Raw genomic sequence first — 18,308 nt, 5'->3', positions numbered from 1 at the left:
CTATTTTCTTAAAGAAATTGAACAGCCCAACTGCTCCCCTCACAAACACAGACTTCTTTTCAAAAAACCTCCCATATATAATAACCCCTTCTTTTCCATAGCATTCCATCAGAAAGTCAAATTCACTCATGTCTTGCAGCTCAATTTCTCTGCTTAAGTTCTTCAATTCAGCATTGCCAATTTCATCCAGGATTTCAACAGAAGCCGAAATCTCACTCTTGGGAGAGACATTTCCATCACTGTTAGATTCCTCAGATTCATCCACATCATCCCAAACCAGATGGCACATTTTAGACCACCTATTTCCCACAATGCTCTGAATGTCTTGCATAATAACTTGGCAGGAATCAGAAAAAATCTGCTTAATATCTGCTTTAATATCTGCTTTAATTTCTCCGTGAAAGTCAAAGAGAGCCTGGTTAAGATGTCTGAAGCAGTAATTTATGGCATCCCCTAGATACTTAACTGGCAGAAGTGAAAAGTGATGGAAAATTTCCAAACTGAGTTAAGATAACAAACATTTCCCAGAGAAGGTAGCGGCAGGAAAGTAAAAGTTTGGAACAGCAGATTCAATGTGTAGGAAAAATCTTCAAAATTAGCACAAAAATAATAACAGGGAGACGATAACATACTCTCAGCCCTCCTTAGTATTGGATAGAAAGCAAAATCCAAAGCTTTAAAATTTTAAAAAAAATGAATCACAAAAATAACAAGCACCAAGAGACATCGTTTTTCCTTAATGTAAAAAGCCTCTCTTAGGGCACAAATACTTAAAAAAAAAATTGGGTGCTTTAGAATTGGGGTGGCTGCACTTAATGTCCCTTTAAGGCTGCAGGGCAGCTTGGAAATGGTGTCTTCCCAGCCTCCTGGCAAAGTCTTACGCATCAATCACAAACACTGTTTACAATCTCCTGGCTGCAACTCGCTGTCCAGAGGACAAATGGGTCAATTCTGAGCGTTTTCCTTGGTCTGGAAAAATGCTCCTGGGCTTCAGGAGAAACCAGCCTGAGCCCGAAAAAACTGCCATGATGCCAGTTCTGCCCACAGAGCTCGTGGGCAAAGCTGCTCAGTCCTTCATGTTCCCACCGGAAGTCGTCATGGCATTCTGTTCTTAAGAAAACCACAGCTTTGCCTTTTCTTTATTAGGGAGGTTGCAGAAAGCAGGTGATAACAGGCCATTAACCTATAAGAAATAGCTATGAAAGTTCTGCACTTTCTGGTCTTGTGTTTCAGAATCAGTTGTGATCCTTCCTTCCTTCCTTCCTTCCTTCCTTCCTTCCTTCCTTCCTTCCTTCCTTCCTTCCTTCCTTCCTTCCTTCCTTCCTTCCTTCTTTTCCTTTTTCTCAAAGAACGATAAGATAAGATGCTGTAACTGAACTTCTAAACAGTAAAAGCTTCCTCCCCTTGCCCATGGATAAGATGAGAATGGGCAGTGCTTTTCCCATACACCTTGGGAATAAAACTCATAAACTAAGTTAGCCTTTCTCAAGCTTTTGACCTCGGAAGAACCCTTTAAATATTTTTCAGGCCTCGAGGAACCCCTGCACATTCAGGCTCAAATAGAGGCCAGAAGTTACACAATTACTATATTTGTTTCATGTGCATTCGTGGTGTTCTTCAACTAAAAATAAAGAATGAAACTTACCTCTTTAATATGAAGTTGCCCAAATTTGAAGTAATTTTTTTAAATAAGTCGTGATCTCCCAGGGAACCCCTAGTGACCTCTCGCGGAACCCTAGGATTCCACGGAACCCTGGTTGAGAAACTCTGATCTAAGACCTGGGATATACCACTCTTTGTAGGATGTGGGCTGGCTTGACGGTTCAGCAGCATGCAAAGGCCACATTCTTCAAGTAAATCTATTTATTTAGACTTTGGTTGGTTTACAATATATCCTAAAAATATAATTTAAAATTATCTAATGACTTAAAACACGCCTCCTCAATAGGATCATACATCATCACTTCTCTTCAAAAGTCCATCTAAATAAATGGGTTTATTTTGTTGTTTAGTTAAACTGATTTAGTAATGAGTAGAGCCAATATGGCGCTGCGGGTTAAACCGCTGAGCTGCCGATCGGAAGGTCGGCGGTTCGAAACCGCGCGGCGGGGTGAGCTCCCGTTGCTCGTCCCAGCTCCTGCTCACCAAGCAGTTCGAAAACATGCAAATGTGAGTAGATTAATTGGTACCGCTTCGGCGGGAAGGTAACGGCGTTCCGTGAGTCATGCTGGCCACATGACCCGGAAGTGTCCTATGGACAACGCCGGCTCCAAGGCTTTGAAACGGAGATGAGCACCGCCCCCTAGAGTCGGACACGACTGGACTTTACGTCAAGGGAAACCTTTACCTTTACCTAGAGCCAATATAAATTTTAAATTTTCTTTGATTCCCTTTATATTCAAACTCAGTTAACATTTCCTGTTAATGTCACATTAAAAATTAGAATTTGATAATTTTGTGGAGGTCTCTCGGTGGCCACACCAAAGGGGGCTTAAGTTGTCTACCCCTAATTTTGGTGGTATTTTCTGTGGTGACATGTTGTGGCAGAAAATGTAAGTTGAGGAGTGGAAACTTCTCTTGCGCAAATCTTGACTTATTTATTTATTTTTATTTATCATATTTTTATCACCACCCATCTCCCCCACATGGCAGTTCACAATAAAAACAAGACTTAATTACAAAATTGTTTCTTGCATTTAAGATGCTATTAGCCTCAGCTGTACATTTATAATTTAGGAATGATTAGTATTACAGAACTGTTTTCTTAAAATTACTGACCCCAAAACAGTTGAAAATTTTAGATATACTCTCCATCCCCAGTTAATACCACATTATCACAGCCATGCTCCCTGAAATGGAAGGTGATTATGATGTTGAATGTTACAATCACAGTCCTAATTTTGAGGGGGACATACAACATTTTAAGATACATTTGTAGCAACCTAACCATAATTTACAGTGGTATTGACCTAGAGAAGAAACAGTGGGAGAAGCATTATGAGCACAAAATATAATATATAACTGTTATGGTATTGTGTACTGTCAAAATATTGCCAGTTGGTGGATTTTGAAACTCGATAAGGATTTTGGATCAGTGTATTTTTCCTCTTGTTTGACATGTAAGTTTAAATAGGTATGTAAGTTTAAATAGAAAACAAAAATTAAAAGAACTCCCCTCATTCCAGACCCTTGACCATTTTGGCTGGGGATTGAGGAGTGGGAGTCCAACAAAAGCTGGAGAACCATGCGTTCCTCACCCCATCTTATATCTACTTTCCAAAACAAGAGCTCGTGTTTGTATGTGCATGTATTCAAGACTGGTCTTGATGCAGAGGCTCATACTCCAGTAGTGAAAAACAGGAAACACCTTTACCTTTTTTTTTTTTTTAATGCTTACATAGGGTGCACTGAAGTCTATGGTGTAATTCTGCCTTGAAAAGCAGCAGATGTGCGATATCTAAGCAAATGACATTTTGAGTTCTAATTTATTTCTTATAAACACTTTTACAACAGTTGTGCCAGGCACATGACCAGTGCTGGGGGAAGCCAGTTTTAAGCCAATGGCACAGGAGCTGTAGGAGAAAATGGTTTGTGTTTCATGAGCACTTGAGAATGGCAGCTATTACGCAGAAACAAAAGTGTCTTATATACTGACAAATATGCTGCAGTATACTGTATATTTTCATGATTGACAGTTACAGTCCTTTCAAATGAAATGGAATGATCAGCTTTTAATCTCATGAATTTCTTTTGTTATCTGCGCAAAATAACTTGAAGAATGCTTTGGTGTCTTAGAGCCTAGGTCAACGAGTTTAGCTTTCACCTAACACAAGAGATCCACCTGTGTAATTCCTTCATACATCTACCACAAGTGGATTAAAGGAACAAGCATAAAATTAAAGTTCTGCATATTATACAGAACTGAGATTGGGGCTTGCAGGTAATTCTCATTTGATGACTATTCATTCACTTAAATGTATCAAAAATAGTTTAGTGTAGTTCTTTCTCTCTGAGTTCATGTTTGTTTATCTTTATGGGAGATCTCATTCAAAAGTACAACTCTCCACTTTGGATATAATGCAGGCCCCATCAACATTTTCCCATAACCACCCACCTGTTTGATTTAGGTATTTAAAGGCTCCCAGTGATCTGGTTGGGTGGGGATGATGGGGTTTCTAGTCCAAATTCCAGTACTTATCTTGGTTGCCAGTATCTTACAATAATCCAGTGGAGTGGGAGTGGTTCAGAGACAGGCACAATTGGAAGCATCTAATCCCTTTGGAGATGGATCTGCTTCCATCTCTTTCTCTGAAGCAGCCTGACAATTATTTGTGTGTTTGCCCCCAAACATTTAGAAACTGAATCAGATTGTTGGAAACTTCTGTTTAGTTATGGGATGAGATAAAAGCCTTGTTTTCTTGACCCCTAATCAGGGGTTTGATTAGTTTAGTTTAGTTTTAATGATCTAGGTTGTTGTTGTTCCCCAGCATGCTACCTGGGGAATTATGGGATTGAAATCCACACATTAAAGTGCTTTCCACTTAAAGTTGCTAAGGCTGAGAAACATTGTTTTAGACCCTCACTGAAAATGGGAATCATGAATGCTTAAGATGACCTGGAGAAATGCACTGACCATTCTTACAACTGAATGCAGCAATCATGCTAGGAAAGGATGCTGCAAAAATAGACATTTGGTTTTGAAAAGGTTACTTCATGATTTCTGTCATGCTATTGCATTATGGCATGTGAATATGCATCCTTTTTTTTCATCTCTTTAATTTCAGTGCAGAATTGAAGGACATATTTATTTCTGAACAGTTTTCTTTTCATAATGGCTGTTATGAATGGATATTTGGGCTTAAGCTGTCATGGTTAAAGGTAAAGGTTTCCCTTGACGTAAAGTCCAGTCGTGTCCGACTCTAGGGGGCGGTGCTCATCTCCGTTTCAAAGCCTTGGAGCCGGCGTTGTCATAGACACTTCCGGGTCATGTGGCCAGTATGACTCACGGAACGCCGTTACCTTCCCGCCGAAGCGGTACCAATTAATCTACTCACATTTGCATGTTTTCGAACTGCTTGGTGTGCAGAAGCTGGGACGAGCAACGGGAGCTCACCCCGCCGCGCGGTTTCGAACCGCCGACCTTCCGATCGACAGCTCAGCGGTTTAACCCGCAGCGCCACCGCGTCATGGTTAGGAGACCATTAACACAGATTAATTTCTTCAACCTCCCAGAGTCGTTTGTCAAGATGGGCAGTGAAGAAATGTAATAAATAAATAGCGGCCATGGGTGGAACGTAGAACAGATGTTACATAAATATGTAGCTGATTCTAACAATGGCAGCCTTATATTGATGTTCTCTTTCTCTTCTATGAAACATTTATCTGTATTAGCTGCTGGTTGCAATGGTGTAAAATCTATGTCAGTGTTTCTCAACCGTGGCAACTTTAAGATGAATGGACTTCAACTCCCAGAATTCCCCAGCCAGCATGCTGGCTGGGGAATTCTGGGAGTTGAAGTCCACACATCTTAAAAGTTGCCACGGTTGAGAAACACTGGTCTATATCAACCAGTGCTCAGGGCTCTGTCAGTTGTTTGGAATGCTCATTGCCCCCTGAGATTACTGTATCATCACAACAATCTTCCAGTTGACTCACATGATAGAGTAGCGGGCAGGAAACTGCCTCCACTGACCTGGGCCTGTGTCCTTTTATTTTTCAACATATTATTACCGCCTTTGTTCAATCCCCCACCCATCCAGCTTGAAGACACCAAAGTTGCTTTCAGAGATACAGGAATGTATAAATGTATCATCGACAGTATATGAGGATTGTTTCATCATAGTATATGCATCTTTTATTCTACTTCTATCCTATTCTTCATTTCAGTTGGGTAGGCAATTTTTTTGGCTGGTGAATGCACTTTAATTCCAAGGAGTTTCTTGAGGGCACTGTCACAAATGAGCTGTCATGGGGATGTGGCCAGTGCCAAAATCCCATTTACCACATGGAAGGATGGCAATGTTACTCCCCATTACCTGCTGCACTTTCAAGTGAAGCACTTGCTTCAGCCACCTAACATCTTTATTTTCTATGATTGTCTCTGTGTGGGATTCAGGGGCATTCTCATAAAGAAAGGTGATGTTAATAGTGGGCATTTTGCAATATATCAGCTTTCCAGTTATCTCCTTTTCTTAAAAAAAATGAACAAAACTAAAAAATAAATTTCATATGAGGCAAACAGCTTGGTCAAGAGAGATCACTGCAGGTGAGTATGAGCTGAAGGACTTAAAGGTAATATGCAGAAGATTGTCACAAATGCTAGTTAAGGCTGAAAAAGTGATTTTTGAAGAGGAGTTCATTAAACACAGGTTAAATGGTTAATACTCTGTATACTCTATTTGATATGCTGGGCTTGGAGATACACCTAGAAGTAATAGTAGCAATGTGTGGGCTTGACTTACTATTTGCTGTTGACTTACCAATGCCATTTTTCATTGAGTGGTAAGGTATAATTAAAATTGAGGAGTGTTATTTTGGATAGAAAACTGTGAACAAAAAGCAAGCAAGATATCACCTCACCTATCTTACATATCATAGGCTTTAAATCACTCCAGCTATAATGGGGGACGCGGTGGCGCTGTGGGTTAAACCGCTGAGCTGCCGATCGGAAGGTCGGCGGTTCGAAACTGCGCGGCGGGGTGAGCTCCCGTTGTTAATCCCAGCTCCTGCTCACCTAGCAGTTCGAAAACATGCAAATGTGAGTAGATCAATAGGTACCGCTTCGGCGGGAAGGTAACGGCATTCCGAGTCGTCATGCTGGCCACATGACCCGGAAGTGTCTATGACAATGCCGGCTCCAAGGCTTAGAAACGGAGATGAGCACCGCCCCCTAGAGTTGGATTCGACTGGACTTTACGTCAAGGGAAACCTTTACCTTTACCTATAATGGGCAAGATCTAGGCTGAATTCCACCACAGTGATATCTAACTTCACTCCATCCATCATTTCTCAGATGTTATCTGAAGATCATTACAGGTAGTCCTTGCTTAACAACCGTTCGTTTAGCGACCATCTGGAGTTGTGATGGCACTGAAAAAAACAACTTTTAACCATCCCTCACACTTACAACCATTGCAGTGTCCCCATGGTCACGTAATTGCAGTTTGGGTGCTTGGCAACTGTCATGCATTTATGACAGTTGCGGTGTCCCACGGTCACATGATCGCCATTTTTTACCTTCCCAGCTGGCTTCCAACAAGCGAAATCAGTGATGATTCGCTTAACAACCGCCACAAAAATGGTAGTAAAATTGGGTCTGGATCTGCTTAATGACTGCATCGCTTAGAGACCTAAATTCCAGTCCCAATTGTGGTTGTTAAGTGAGGACTACCTGTATGCAGCTTGCATTAGTACAACCAAGATGTTTCTCAATTTAATGATACCTGAATTCCTTTCTGAAAATAGGAGCAATTTATGTATCTTAAATGCACGGTTTAAGTCAAACCTCTAATTAATATGTAATGAAACTTACTCTTTCGCTGCTTCAACCTCTACCACCAAAGCTGCCTGTGCAAAAGGTTCATACACCCTTTCTAAAAAATACTGTGGGTTTGGCATCTTTCCAGCAGAGAGGAGGAGTTCTGCATGAGCAGCCACCAAGAACATCTATATGTGGCTTTACTTCTCAGATAGCTTTTGACAGATTTAAGCGAGATCCTTTTAGTTTCATCTGGCTGCTGAATAAGTAGTTGAGATGTGCCCACCTATGGTAAAAGCTGGTAATGAAGAGCAGTTCTTACAGCTGTTACAGGAAACACTGGTTTTACAGCATGATTCTAGAACCAAATGCATACAGCATGGGTATTGGACGCTCAGATGGACATCTCTAGGAAACCTAATGGGCCAAATGCACATGCTTGTCTGTAGGTTTGTACAGTGTTTACTGCAGTAGATGCAATATGTGGAACTCCTCTAAAGCCAAAAGCAAACAATTGAGAACTAAGCTTCTGGCATGTTGAATATCAGCTTTTTGTACATGAAGATATTTGTACAGGTAGTCCTTGACTTACGACCACAATTGGGACTGGAATTTCCATCGCTAAGCAATGCAGTCATAAAGCACGACATCACATGATTGCATCGCTTAGCAATGGCAATCCCAGGTAGTCCCAATTGCTGTCGTAATCCTAAAGTGCGCAGGTTGTTAAGTGGGACAGAGTCAGGAGCCCCAGTTAACGAGCGTGGGGGGTGGGGAGGCCCAGAAGAGCCAGTGCAAGCCATGCATGAGTTGGAGGAGGGAGGTGCTGCAGTGCGGCATGAGCTCAGGAAGGTCTGGGAAAGAATATGCTGCAGCTCAGGGGCTTCTTGGCACAGTGGGGCTCTGGGGCTGCAAGGAGCCCCTGAGCCATAGTGTGAAGCCTCAGCCACCCCTGGGAGCCTCAGTCACCCCAGCAGCGCAGCACAAAGCCGCAGTGCCCAAGGAAGCCCCGGCAGCGTTGTGCAAAGGGGCTTCTTGGCGTGCCGCAGCTCTGCGGCTGCAAGAGGCCCAGCTCCATCCCAGTCCCAGCCACAGTTGCCCTTGCCACCCTGCACTCCAAGGTCCCTGCCATCCTGCGCTCTGCCGCCCCAGCTGATCTTCACCATTTTGCTCCTGCTGCTGATGAGGTATTTCTGGCCTGGCCCTTCGTGAGGCAGCTGCTGGTCACATGAGACTAGGCACAGCTAGGGCTTGCTTTCACACACCTGCCTCGAAAAGAACCCTTTTAGCCGGGTCCTTCTTTCACACCAGCGCAGCTGAGTCCTCCTTTCATGCACCTGCCTTCCAAAACCTCGCAAGAAGGCTGCATGCAATTTAGACAAGGCCACATTTGATTTGGACAAGGGGCAGGCACAGCCTCAGGAAGAAGGCCTGGCATGGCCAGCAGCTGCTTTGCAAAGGGCCAGGCGCACCTTGAGTGCAGGATGGCCAAAGGGGCATAGATGGGAGGGAGATAGGCAGGTGGGGGGAGTTGAAGCACTCCTGCAGTCATAAGTGTGGGAGGGCTGCCAAGCACCCAAATTTTGATCATGTGACCGCAGGGGCACTGCAATGGCCATAACTTCAGGGACCAGTCATAAGTCCCTTTGTTCAGCGTTGCCATAACTTTGAACAGTCACTGACTGAATAGTCAAGTTGAGGACTGTCTGTAATCATGCCTACAAATTTGATTGATTGATTGATTGATTGATTGATTATGTGCCATCAAGTTGTCTCTTAGCAACCACATAGACAGATTTTCTCAATGACAATCACCTGCAAATTAGGGACACCTTAAAACTTTCTCCTCATAAAAAACAGAGCTCAATTTGGCATGGAAATTAAGATGACCAGTTGCAAAGGAAGACAGATCTTCCATCCTTGGAGTGCTAAATTGAAGAGGAAGTCCTGAGCAAACGCAACTTCTCCTGCAAGGCTAAGATGCTGCCTTTGTGAAATTTATTTTCTTTGACTTGGTTTTAAAGGTCCCAAATCTATATCACTGTATCAGGGAGCGTTTCAGGTCACTTGATAAAATGCTACTCCAACTGAATGCAGATGTGCAGCAACACTGACCTTATCTAAACAGTGCTATAGCTGGGATCGCCATTATCCATTGAATTTGGCTCATTTTTTTTTCCTTTTTGTCCTTTTGCTGTGGACTTTGCAAGTGCTGAACTGTTTTTTTCCACCAAAGAGTTGACTGCAAAACTCTACATTGTCAAGTTCTGCTTGAAGTATCTTATGAGGAGTTTTTAACTGTTCTGTGAAGTACATTAGGACTAAGTTTATACAGAAAGCATCATGGCTAAGGCAGTATTTGAATCCAGCATCTCCTATTTATATATAAAGTATGATTCTTTCCTTATAAAGGAGAGGAGAGATCTGCCCCTTGACCCCTCCATTGCGGGGTGCCGCAGGGTTCGGTTCTCTCTCCTCTCCTATTCAACATCTACATGAAACTGCTGGACGAGATCATCTGTCATCCGTCACTTCCATCGCTGGAAGAAACATTAACAATCTCAGATAATGCAGATGATACCACTTTGATGGCTGAAAGCGAAGAGGGACTGAGGAGCCTTATGATGAAGGTGAAAGAAGAAAGTGCAAAGGCTGGCTTGCAGCTAAACCTCAAAAAAACCAAGATTATGGCAACCAGCCTGATTGATAACTGCCAAATAGAGGGAGAAAATGTAGAGGCAGTGAAAGACTTTGTATTTCTAGGTGTGAAGATTACTGCAGATGCTGACTGCAGATAGGAAATCAGAAGACCCTTAATGCTTGGGAGAAGAGCAATGACAAATCTCGATAAAATAGTTAAGAGCAGAGACATCACACTGGCAACAAAGGTCCGCATTGTTAAAGCAATGGTTTTCCCAGTAGTAACATATGGCTGCGAGAGCTGGACCATAAGGAAGGCTGAGCGAAGGAAGATAGATGCTTTGGAACTGTGGTGTTGGAGGAAAATTCTGAGAGTGCCTTGGACTGCAAGAAGATCAAACCAGTCCATCCTCCAGGAAATAAAGCCAGACTGCTCACTTGAGGGAATGATATTAAAGGCAACACTGAAATACTTTGGCCACATAATGAGAAGACAGGACACCCTGGAAAAGATGCTGATGCTAGGGAGAGTGGAGGGCAAAAGGAAGAGGGGCCGACCAAGGGCAAGATGGATAGATGATATTCTAGAGGTGACAGACTCATCCCTGGGGGAGCTGGGGGTGTTGACGACCAACAGGAAGCTCTGGCGTGGGCTGGTCCGTGAAGTCACGAAGAGTCGGAAGTGACTGAACGAATAAACAACAACAACAACATCCCTTTCTTATACTCACCCTGTGAATTAGGAGGTGTCAGTCTGAGATGGTTGCACATTCCTTCTTGTTTTGGACTCAAGTCATGCTTAACTCCTTGTTGCTTTGTTAACAGATTGCTCCTCTGTCTATCAAGATAATCCTCTTTACTTTCTACATATGATTATTCAGTGGTCATTATTTATTCACATAGGTGATTTCAAGAATGAGAACATGAGATAGAACGGCATATATATATATATATATATATATATATATAGAGAGAGAGAGAGAGAGAGAGAGAGAGAGAGAGAGATAATATACCCCAACATGATCAATGGGACTTCTCTGAAAATATGTCCAGGCTGTGGTTAAGCTGTTTCCCTATTATTCTCTGTTAGATTAAAAACACAATGGCCATCCTGATGTAGGGCTATGGGGTACATCCTCAATTTACCTTGCATGTATTGGCCCTACAGGTGGAAGGAATTCCTGAGCAGAACGTCTAGCAAGAACTCAAAAAAGAACCCTTGTACATTCTCTGCTTGTTCATTCTTGCTTATCCACATGGTTTTGATTTTTGGTGCCTTTGAGTCAGTGTTGGCTCTTTGCAACTGCCTGGACTAGTCCCTGCAGTTTTTTTGGCAAGATTTTTGGAAGTGGTTTGCCACTGCTGCTTCCTAGGGAGGGAAAGATTTGACCCAGCTGACTTGATGCCTAAGACAGGCCTAGAACTTACAGTCTCCTGGTTTCTAGCCTGGTGCCTTAGCCACCACACTAAGCCAGCTCTCTTATTGAAGTGTAGCATTTAAGAACGTGCAGTTCTTAGTCATTTCCTTTGGCTCGTTTTATTAGACATTGATTGCACTGGAACTGCGTTACATCTCTGAACTTTGCACAGCTCTCTGGTTTTCATTTTTATTTTCCTTTGCACTCTTAATTCGCAGCCCAAATCTCTGGGTCATACATTCCAAATGTTCTAATTTCTGTTCTTACCAATTGAGCTGGACATGGAGTAGAGTTGCATGAATCACAATGATAAATCAGCTCCCTTTCTAAAAAGGCATTCAGCTACTTTTACAGTGTGGTAGGGGGAGCAAAACTGAAGATTTTAAGAAGCATCGAAGGGTTAAAAAGTTGCATTTTGACCTTTTCCCCCTATATTGAGTAACCTTTTTTTTCTCAAGTTCCTGGCAGGGCAATTTTGGTTGTGAAATGCAAAATCTGGATTGCTCATTCTCGTTTGGCTTACCCAAGTGTAGCATTTAGGATGTTTTCTGCACTATTTCAAGAACCATCAACAGAGCACACTGTTCTAGGAGTGTGAATGAAGCAAGCTGTCTCATGCAAAATCCAGACCACTAGTTCATCTAGCTCATTACAAGGCAAAGAAAGGGTGTGAAAGTGTTTGGGGATAGAGGGTTGTATATCTTCCAGGCAAAGTAGTTAGGCTGCATTCTGGCTGTAGTGGGTAAGGCCTCAGACAAAGGGGTTAGGCCTTAAGGCAAAAATGGCCCTCCCCGTTTCATCCTCAGTTCATCCATTCATTCTCACTTCCATTCAGTCCCTCTCCCTGCTTCGCCTCCCTCTGTGCAGTCCTCTTATTTTGTGTTGCCAGGAAGAAAATTAGAAGTCTTGGCAAGAATGCAGTACAGTGCACCTGCAGACGTCTGGGAGACTGCAGTACTCAGAAGCGCATTCAGCAATGCTTAGGCGGCCTGTCTGTTGTCTGTAGGAGCAGTGCCTTACGACTGAATTCTCCTAGGCTTGCTGTTCCTTGTTGCCACACCGGGAACTGTTTAGAAAAGGCCCTAGAGAGGAAGCTTGCAGGCCACCCTTCTCAGATCAGCACTGATGGCTGTAATCCAAGATAACATGGTGTGCCCTTTCCCTAACTCTGTTTTAGGGTTGCAGGAATTAAACTGGGATTCTCTGTATGAGCTATACTCCTCAGATTTTTAAAAAAATGTTTTTTAATGAAATCGAACAAAGAAGAAGAACAAAACAGTAACAAAATGAGAGAGAAAGCAATAAACATAAACATAAATAATATAAATATAATGTAAGACTTCATAAGCGGACACACCCACATATATGGAGAGGCTTATGAAGCTTTACATGTTTCAGTGAAGGATGATATTTCATTGTAATTATCTATACTTAATCTGAGTCTATAAACAACTTGTTCATAAACCACAAATAACATCATTTCTTCAGTCTATGAATAATTGGAGCTAAATGTTTGTCTTTCCAGTGCTTGTCTCTTAGCAATAAGAAGGGTGTTGGCAACCACGGGCTGGATGTGTCCTTCCAGCTGAAATCAAAACGAAATAAACTCACCCAGCATGCATGAGAGAGGAAGAGAGCACTTGTTGCCTTCTTGGGTGGCCAATTTGGTGACCTCTTCACCTGCCACCTCAGTCTGGGCAGAGCAACAATTCACCTGGAAATGGCGGTGGTGGCATGGCCTCTGGCCCCTACACAGAAAAAGGTTGCCAATCCCCGCATAGACAATCCACTGCTGTTGTTTGGCCATCAGTTTCCATGCAATAGGTATGAAGTTCAAAAGAATATGTATATCTGAAAATATTAAACCCTACCTCTAAGTCAAATTATTATTTTCCCAGTTCCTAATAACTTTAGGAGATTATTATTATTATTTATTAAATTTATATCACCGCCCATCTCCCCCAATGGGGGACTCTGGGCGGTTTACAATAAATAAAAGCGTGGCCCTCAGATAAGTGTCCTTCTGTCCTCTTCTCAAGATGGCTTGTCCAGTAACCACATATTGGACCTCTTGCACAAAGCAAGGATGATGGGGCAAACGCAAGCTGTGAAAATTTGATAAAACTAGGGCAGTGAAGCTTCCCTGCATGGCCAATTCAGTGTTGTCTCCTGGATTACACAATGCATTTTGTCTCTTCCGTAAGAGTTCTGCATAGGTTTTCTGTTTGAGCAGTGTCTTCTCATACCTGGCCATTGCAATGAGGGTTGCTTCATGCATTATGATGTCTGCTTGCATAGCTAAGCTGTCTTCTGATCACCGATTCACAAATAGGACTTTCCCCCCCTCCTTTTCCATCCTTATAGCCACTTCTTCCCTCTTCCACCTTTTTAATGCTTTGAATATTTAAATGGCTGGAAAGTTTATCTTACGTTTTGATTTTGAATGCAGTGTTTATATTGTTGTTACTTCGGGTTATATCTCTTATTTTATCATGTTTTTCACAAGGTGTTTGTGATATGGAAGCCAATTTGATTTAAATAAACAATTAAAATGAATGAATATTACTAATAAGCATACTGTATTATAACACTGTGTGTATAGATTGCAGGTTTGGTTCCTAACATTGTCTTAGTGATTGGATGTATTTTAAAATTTAGTTTGCACAAGGAGTGCTAGAGAGTCACTCTTTTTAAATAAGGAAGGCAGAGTTCCCTACATTACATTTTAAGCCTAGGGCAGAAGCCAGTGTACTTGCATAGCCTGTTAGTAGTTACCCAGCCTTGGCTTTAGAACTTACTGTACCTTCAAATTTACTCAGTTACTCTTTTTTTAAAACAATATAATTTTTATTAAGAATTTTAATTACAATAGTAAAAACTAATACAAACTAAACTTAGAGAAAGAGAAGAGAATGGAAAAAAAGAACCAAAAGTGTAGGAAAAAAGAAAAAGTAGAAAAAGAAAAAAAGAATATAATAAAAAGAAAAATATATAAAGAACTGATTTCCAACTTTCATCACAACTATAAACAAATTTAATAACTCTTCACCCTATAAGGTTAAATTGATATTTCCTCATCCCATATCCCACCCCTTATCTACGAGCAAATCCATAAAACATCAACTTTTCAATCCTGGTGTCAGCCAAAAGTCCATAAAGTTTGCCAGAACACTGCAAAAAAAAAAAAAAGTCTTATTTTAACCTTGATCAAATAAACCAACTTTATATTCCTTCCTTTTACTTCTAACAGTCTTGATCTTTAATTCAGTCAAATATTGTCATAGGATTTGATTTCTTTTCAATTCTTCTTATTCCATCACACAGATTTCTTCAGGGCTTTAACAAGCCTCTTTTGTAAATCCAATAAGAAAAAAAATTCCAGATCATTCTCTTGATTTATTTGTATTTCCCTTTTAATTTTTAAAACTTCAGCCAGTTTCTTTTGTATATCCAGTAAAGCGTCGTTTTCAAAACATTTTCTTGGCCTGTCATTTGTAGTTCCACATTCTGTACTTTCTCTGTCTTGTCACATAAAATTTGTTTCACATCTGTCATTCCTTAACATCTTTTAGACATAGTCTGTCCACAGAAGCAGACATCATTACTGACAGTGTTGCTGTTGTAGTTACTAACTTTTGGCTCCATTTTTCAAAGATCTCCTTTAATATTTCCAATAATATACATTTTGTGCCATTTTATAAGTCCTGATGTTACGTGACATCAGGCTTGGTTTTTTTTTCCCCTTTGGCTTAAAGTCTTTAGTCCTCTCTAGCATCCAGTTTCTAAAATCATCACTTACGTTTTGTTGTGACTTGCAATAACCAGGATAGCCAAAATAAGTGTATTTCCCATGAGAAGTTGTTTATTTTTATAGTTAATTCCAAAATCATATCACAAAAGTCAATATTCATTGCATTGCCACTCAGTAGTTACATAATTAAACCATTTTAAAATAGCAGGAATAGGCAAATTGGGGCACTTCCAGGACATGTGGAGGATCAATTTTCAAAAACATCTCTGGCCAGTGTACTTCAGTTGGTTCCAGACATTGCTTTTTAACATGTGAAAAGAAGTACAATTCAATGTTTCTCACATACCTGAAAAATCCCACAATACTGAATGTTTATAACCAGATTTTATATAACTTTATAAATTACAGTATAATGATGATTGAAGATTTTCTTTCCTCTCTCCCTCCTTCTTCACAGCTCTACAACTTTGGAGAAACAGTTTCTATTGTGTTCTGGACAGATATGTGGAAGCCTGAGAGTTTTTTTGACAAAATCATAAAAAACTTGAAAAATGGGATGCATACTCTGTGCTTACTTGGTAAGAAAGATCGGCATCTGGTATTTGTTTGTTTGTTTGTTTTTATTTAGATTGAATTGTGAGAATTGAAGCAATTGTTGGATGCCTTTTTTTTAATTGCTCGTACAGCACCCAGATTTTTTGCATTAAATGTTTGTCATAAATATGTTGTCTATTAGCGTGCTTCATCAGTGCGGACTTCTACACTTTTGTAAATAATTGACTGATTGAATAATTCATCCTTCCTGATCAAACAAGAAGCATTAAGTTGTAGATAAAAGTGGAATGGAAAAAGAGATGAGCATCTTTTACCTTGCATGGATTTTGCCTTCGTTGATGTATTTTTTGGTTACTTATATACTTCATCTGTTTTTTTTTTAAATGACTTACAGATCAGTAAAAAAGGATAGGAAATAAGAAGAAAAAAGTTCAGGGATCAATTTTTAACCTCATAATGAGTCTTGTAGGCTGCATTTACATGACACACTGAGCTATAAATGACCTAACTGAACATCTTGTGGTAGCCAGACATCACGTGCAAGACTTGTTTATTTTATTTTATTTTATTTTATTTTATTTTATTTTATTTTATTTTATTTTATTTTATTTTATTTTATTTTATTTTATTTTATTTTATTTTATTATTTTATTTAGAGGCCATGTGACTCTAGAAGAACTGTGGGTGACTTACACTTTAAAAGGATAGAAAACAATAAGGAAAAAAAATGTGTATGTCTGGGCAGACCACACTCCATATACCATAAAACACAAGCAAACTTCCTAAGGCCTGGTAGAACAGACATTTTTTTAAAGACTTCCAGAACATCCTTAGGGTGGGAGCCGCATGGATCTCTGGAGGGATATTATTCCAAAGGGCAGGCACCATGACAGAGGTAGCATGCTTCCCAAGTTCCAATAGATGGCATTGTTTCAGCAGGGGAACCCAACCCACACCAATATTACTGGAAAGGCAGAAACAATGGGAGGTGAGTGGCTCTCAAATAACTTGGCCCTATGCCATGAAGGGTTTAGGTGATGACCAGCATCTTGAATTGCACCTGGAAGCCAACTGATAGCCAGTGCAGCTCGCAGACAGTGGGGTCACATGGGCATAATGAGGCATGCCCATCACTGCCCATGTTGCTGCATTCTGGACCAGCTGTAATTTCTGAGTAGTCTTCAAGAGCAGCCCCATCTAGACCGTGTTACAGTTGTCCATTTAAGACATGAGTGACTGGCTGAAGGGCCTCCTGGCACAACAGGCACACTAGATGTGCTTGTGTAAAGGCCCTCTTGGCCACAGCTGCCATCTGCTCTTTGAGCAGGAGCTGTGTACCCCAGATTGCACACCAGTCTTGAATGGGGAAATGCAATACCTTAGAAACTCAACGACGGAAAATCCCAGTCCCAGTGAGCCCAAATATCTGCAGTTACTCAATCTTGTCAGGATTGAGCCTAGTCTGTTCCTCTCCATCCAGTCCCACACAACCTCCAGACATTCAGACAGGACTTTTAAGAGCATCACTTGGTTGGCCCAGGATCAAGATATATAGCTGGGTATCATCCACATATTGATGATACTGGACCCCAAACATGGATGACCTCCCTCAGCCATTTCATGTAGATATTAAATAGGAAGGGAGAGAGCATCAAGCCTTGAGACATCCCACAGTTGAGGGGCTGAGGGCGTGACTTCCCCTTGGCCAATGTATAGCTCATTATATTGTGCAGATCCAGAAAATTGGGTTCATTTAGTCAACCATGGTTCAGTTAATCCTGGGTAAGCATGCACATGCAGACATTATAATAGAACTGGAATACTATAATGCAGCCAGATATTATTTTTCTTATTATTCGAAGCAACTTAAAAAGAAGATAAGCCCACATTGGTTTGGTTACAGCTGAGCCAGTGAGCTGGCTGACCTTGCAGTCTGGTAGAATAACTGCTGGCTTCTGCTCCCGTAAGAAGTAGCTTAAGAAAGGGTCAGCTGACTTGTATCATCTGATCTGTTTTTGAACCATTCTGAGACCCAGATTACATGGTCCAGTACCATGTGTTAGTCCATTCCAAATTGCTTTGCTCATAGAAATGTGCATTTAGATACAGTGGCTGGGAAAGCTGTATTAGGATAATGGCATACGAATTTGACCATCTTTACCCCTACAATAGAGTTTGGTGCAGAGATGCCAAAAAAATGTCCATGTTGTTTCCCAGTCTAGATGCAAACCCATCCTTTGCCAGCGCTGTTTCTAAAAGAAAAATCCAAATTCATACATCAGTGATTCCTAGATTGGCATCACTGATTTATGTATGTATATATCGAATAAATCTGCAATAATTTTTTTCTGGGAGTGTACCATTTTGTGCTACTAGGAGGAAAATAGGATATTTAATTGTTCTTTTATGTAAGCAAGCCAGACATTTTCCTATACACTGAAAAATAATATAAGCCAAAAATAGCATT

The 18,308-nt window shown here is 41.0% G+C and overlaps 1 protein-coding gene across 1 annotated transcript in view; it reads left to right on the top strand.

Moving 5' to 3' along the window:
- DPH5 (diphthamide biosynthesis 5) overlaps positions 1-18,308 on the top strand; it is a 33,241-nt gene that overhangs the window by 7,474 nt on the left and 7,459 nt on the right. Inside the window, exon 5 of the mRNA XM_063298325.1 lies at positions 15,744-15,864. Coding sequence (XP_063154395.1) covers positions 15,744-15,864 — 121 coding nt within the window. The remainder of the gene's footprint in view (positions 1-15,743; positions 15,865-18,308) is intronic.

Source organism: Candoia aspera, chromosome 3 (genome assembly GCF_035149785.1).
Source record: "Candoia aspera isolate rCanAsp1 chromosome 3, rCanAsp1.hap2, whole genome shotgun sequence".
In the NCBI taxonomy this organism is placed as follows: domain Eukaryota; kingdom Metazoa; phylum Chordata; class Lepidosauria; order Squamata; family Boidae; genus Candoia; species Candoia aspera.
The sequence above is the reverse complement of the archived record's forward strand: the minus strand, read 5'-3'. Positions and strand labels throughout refer to the sequence as shown.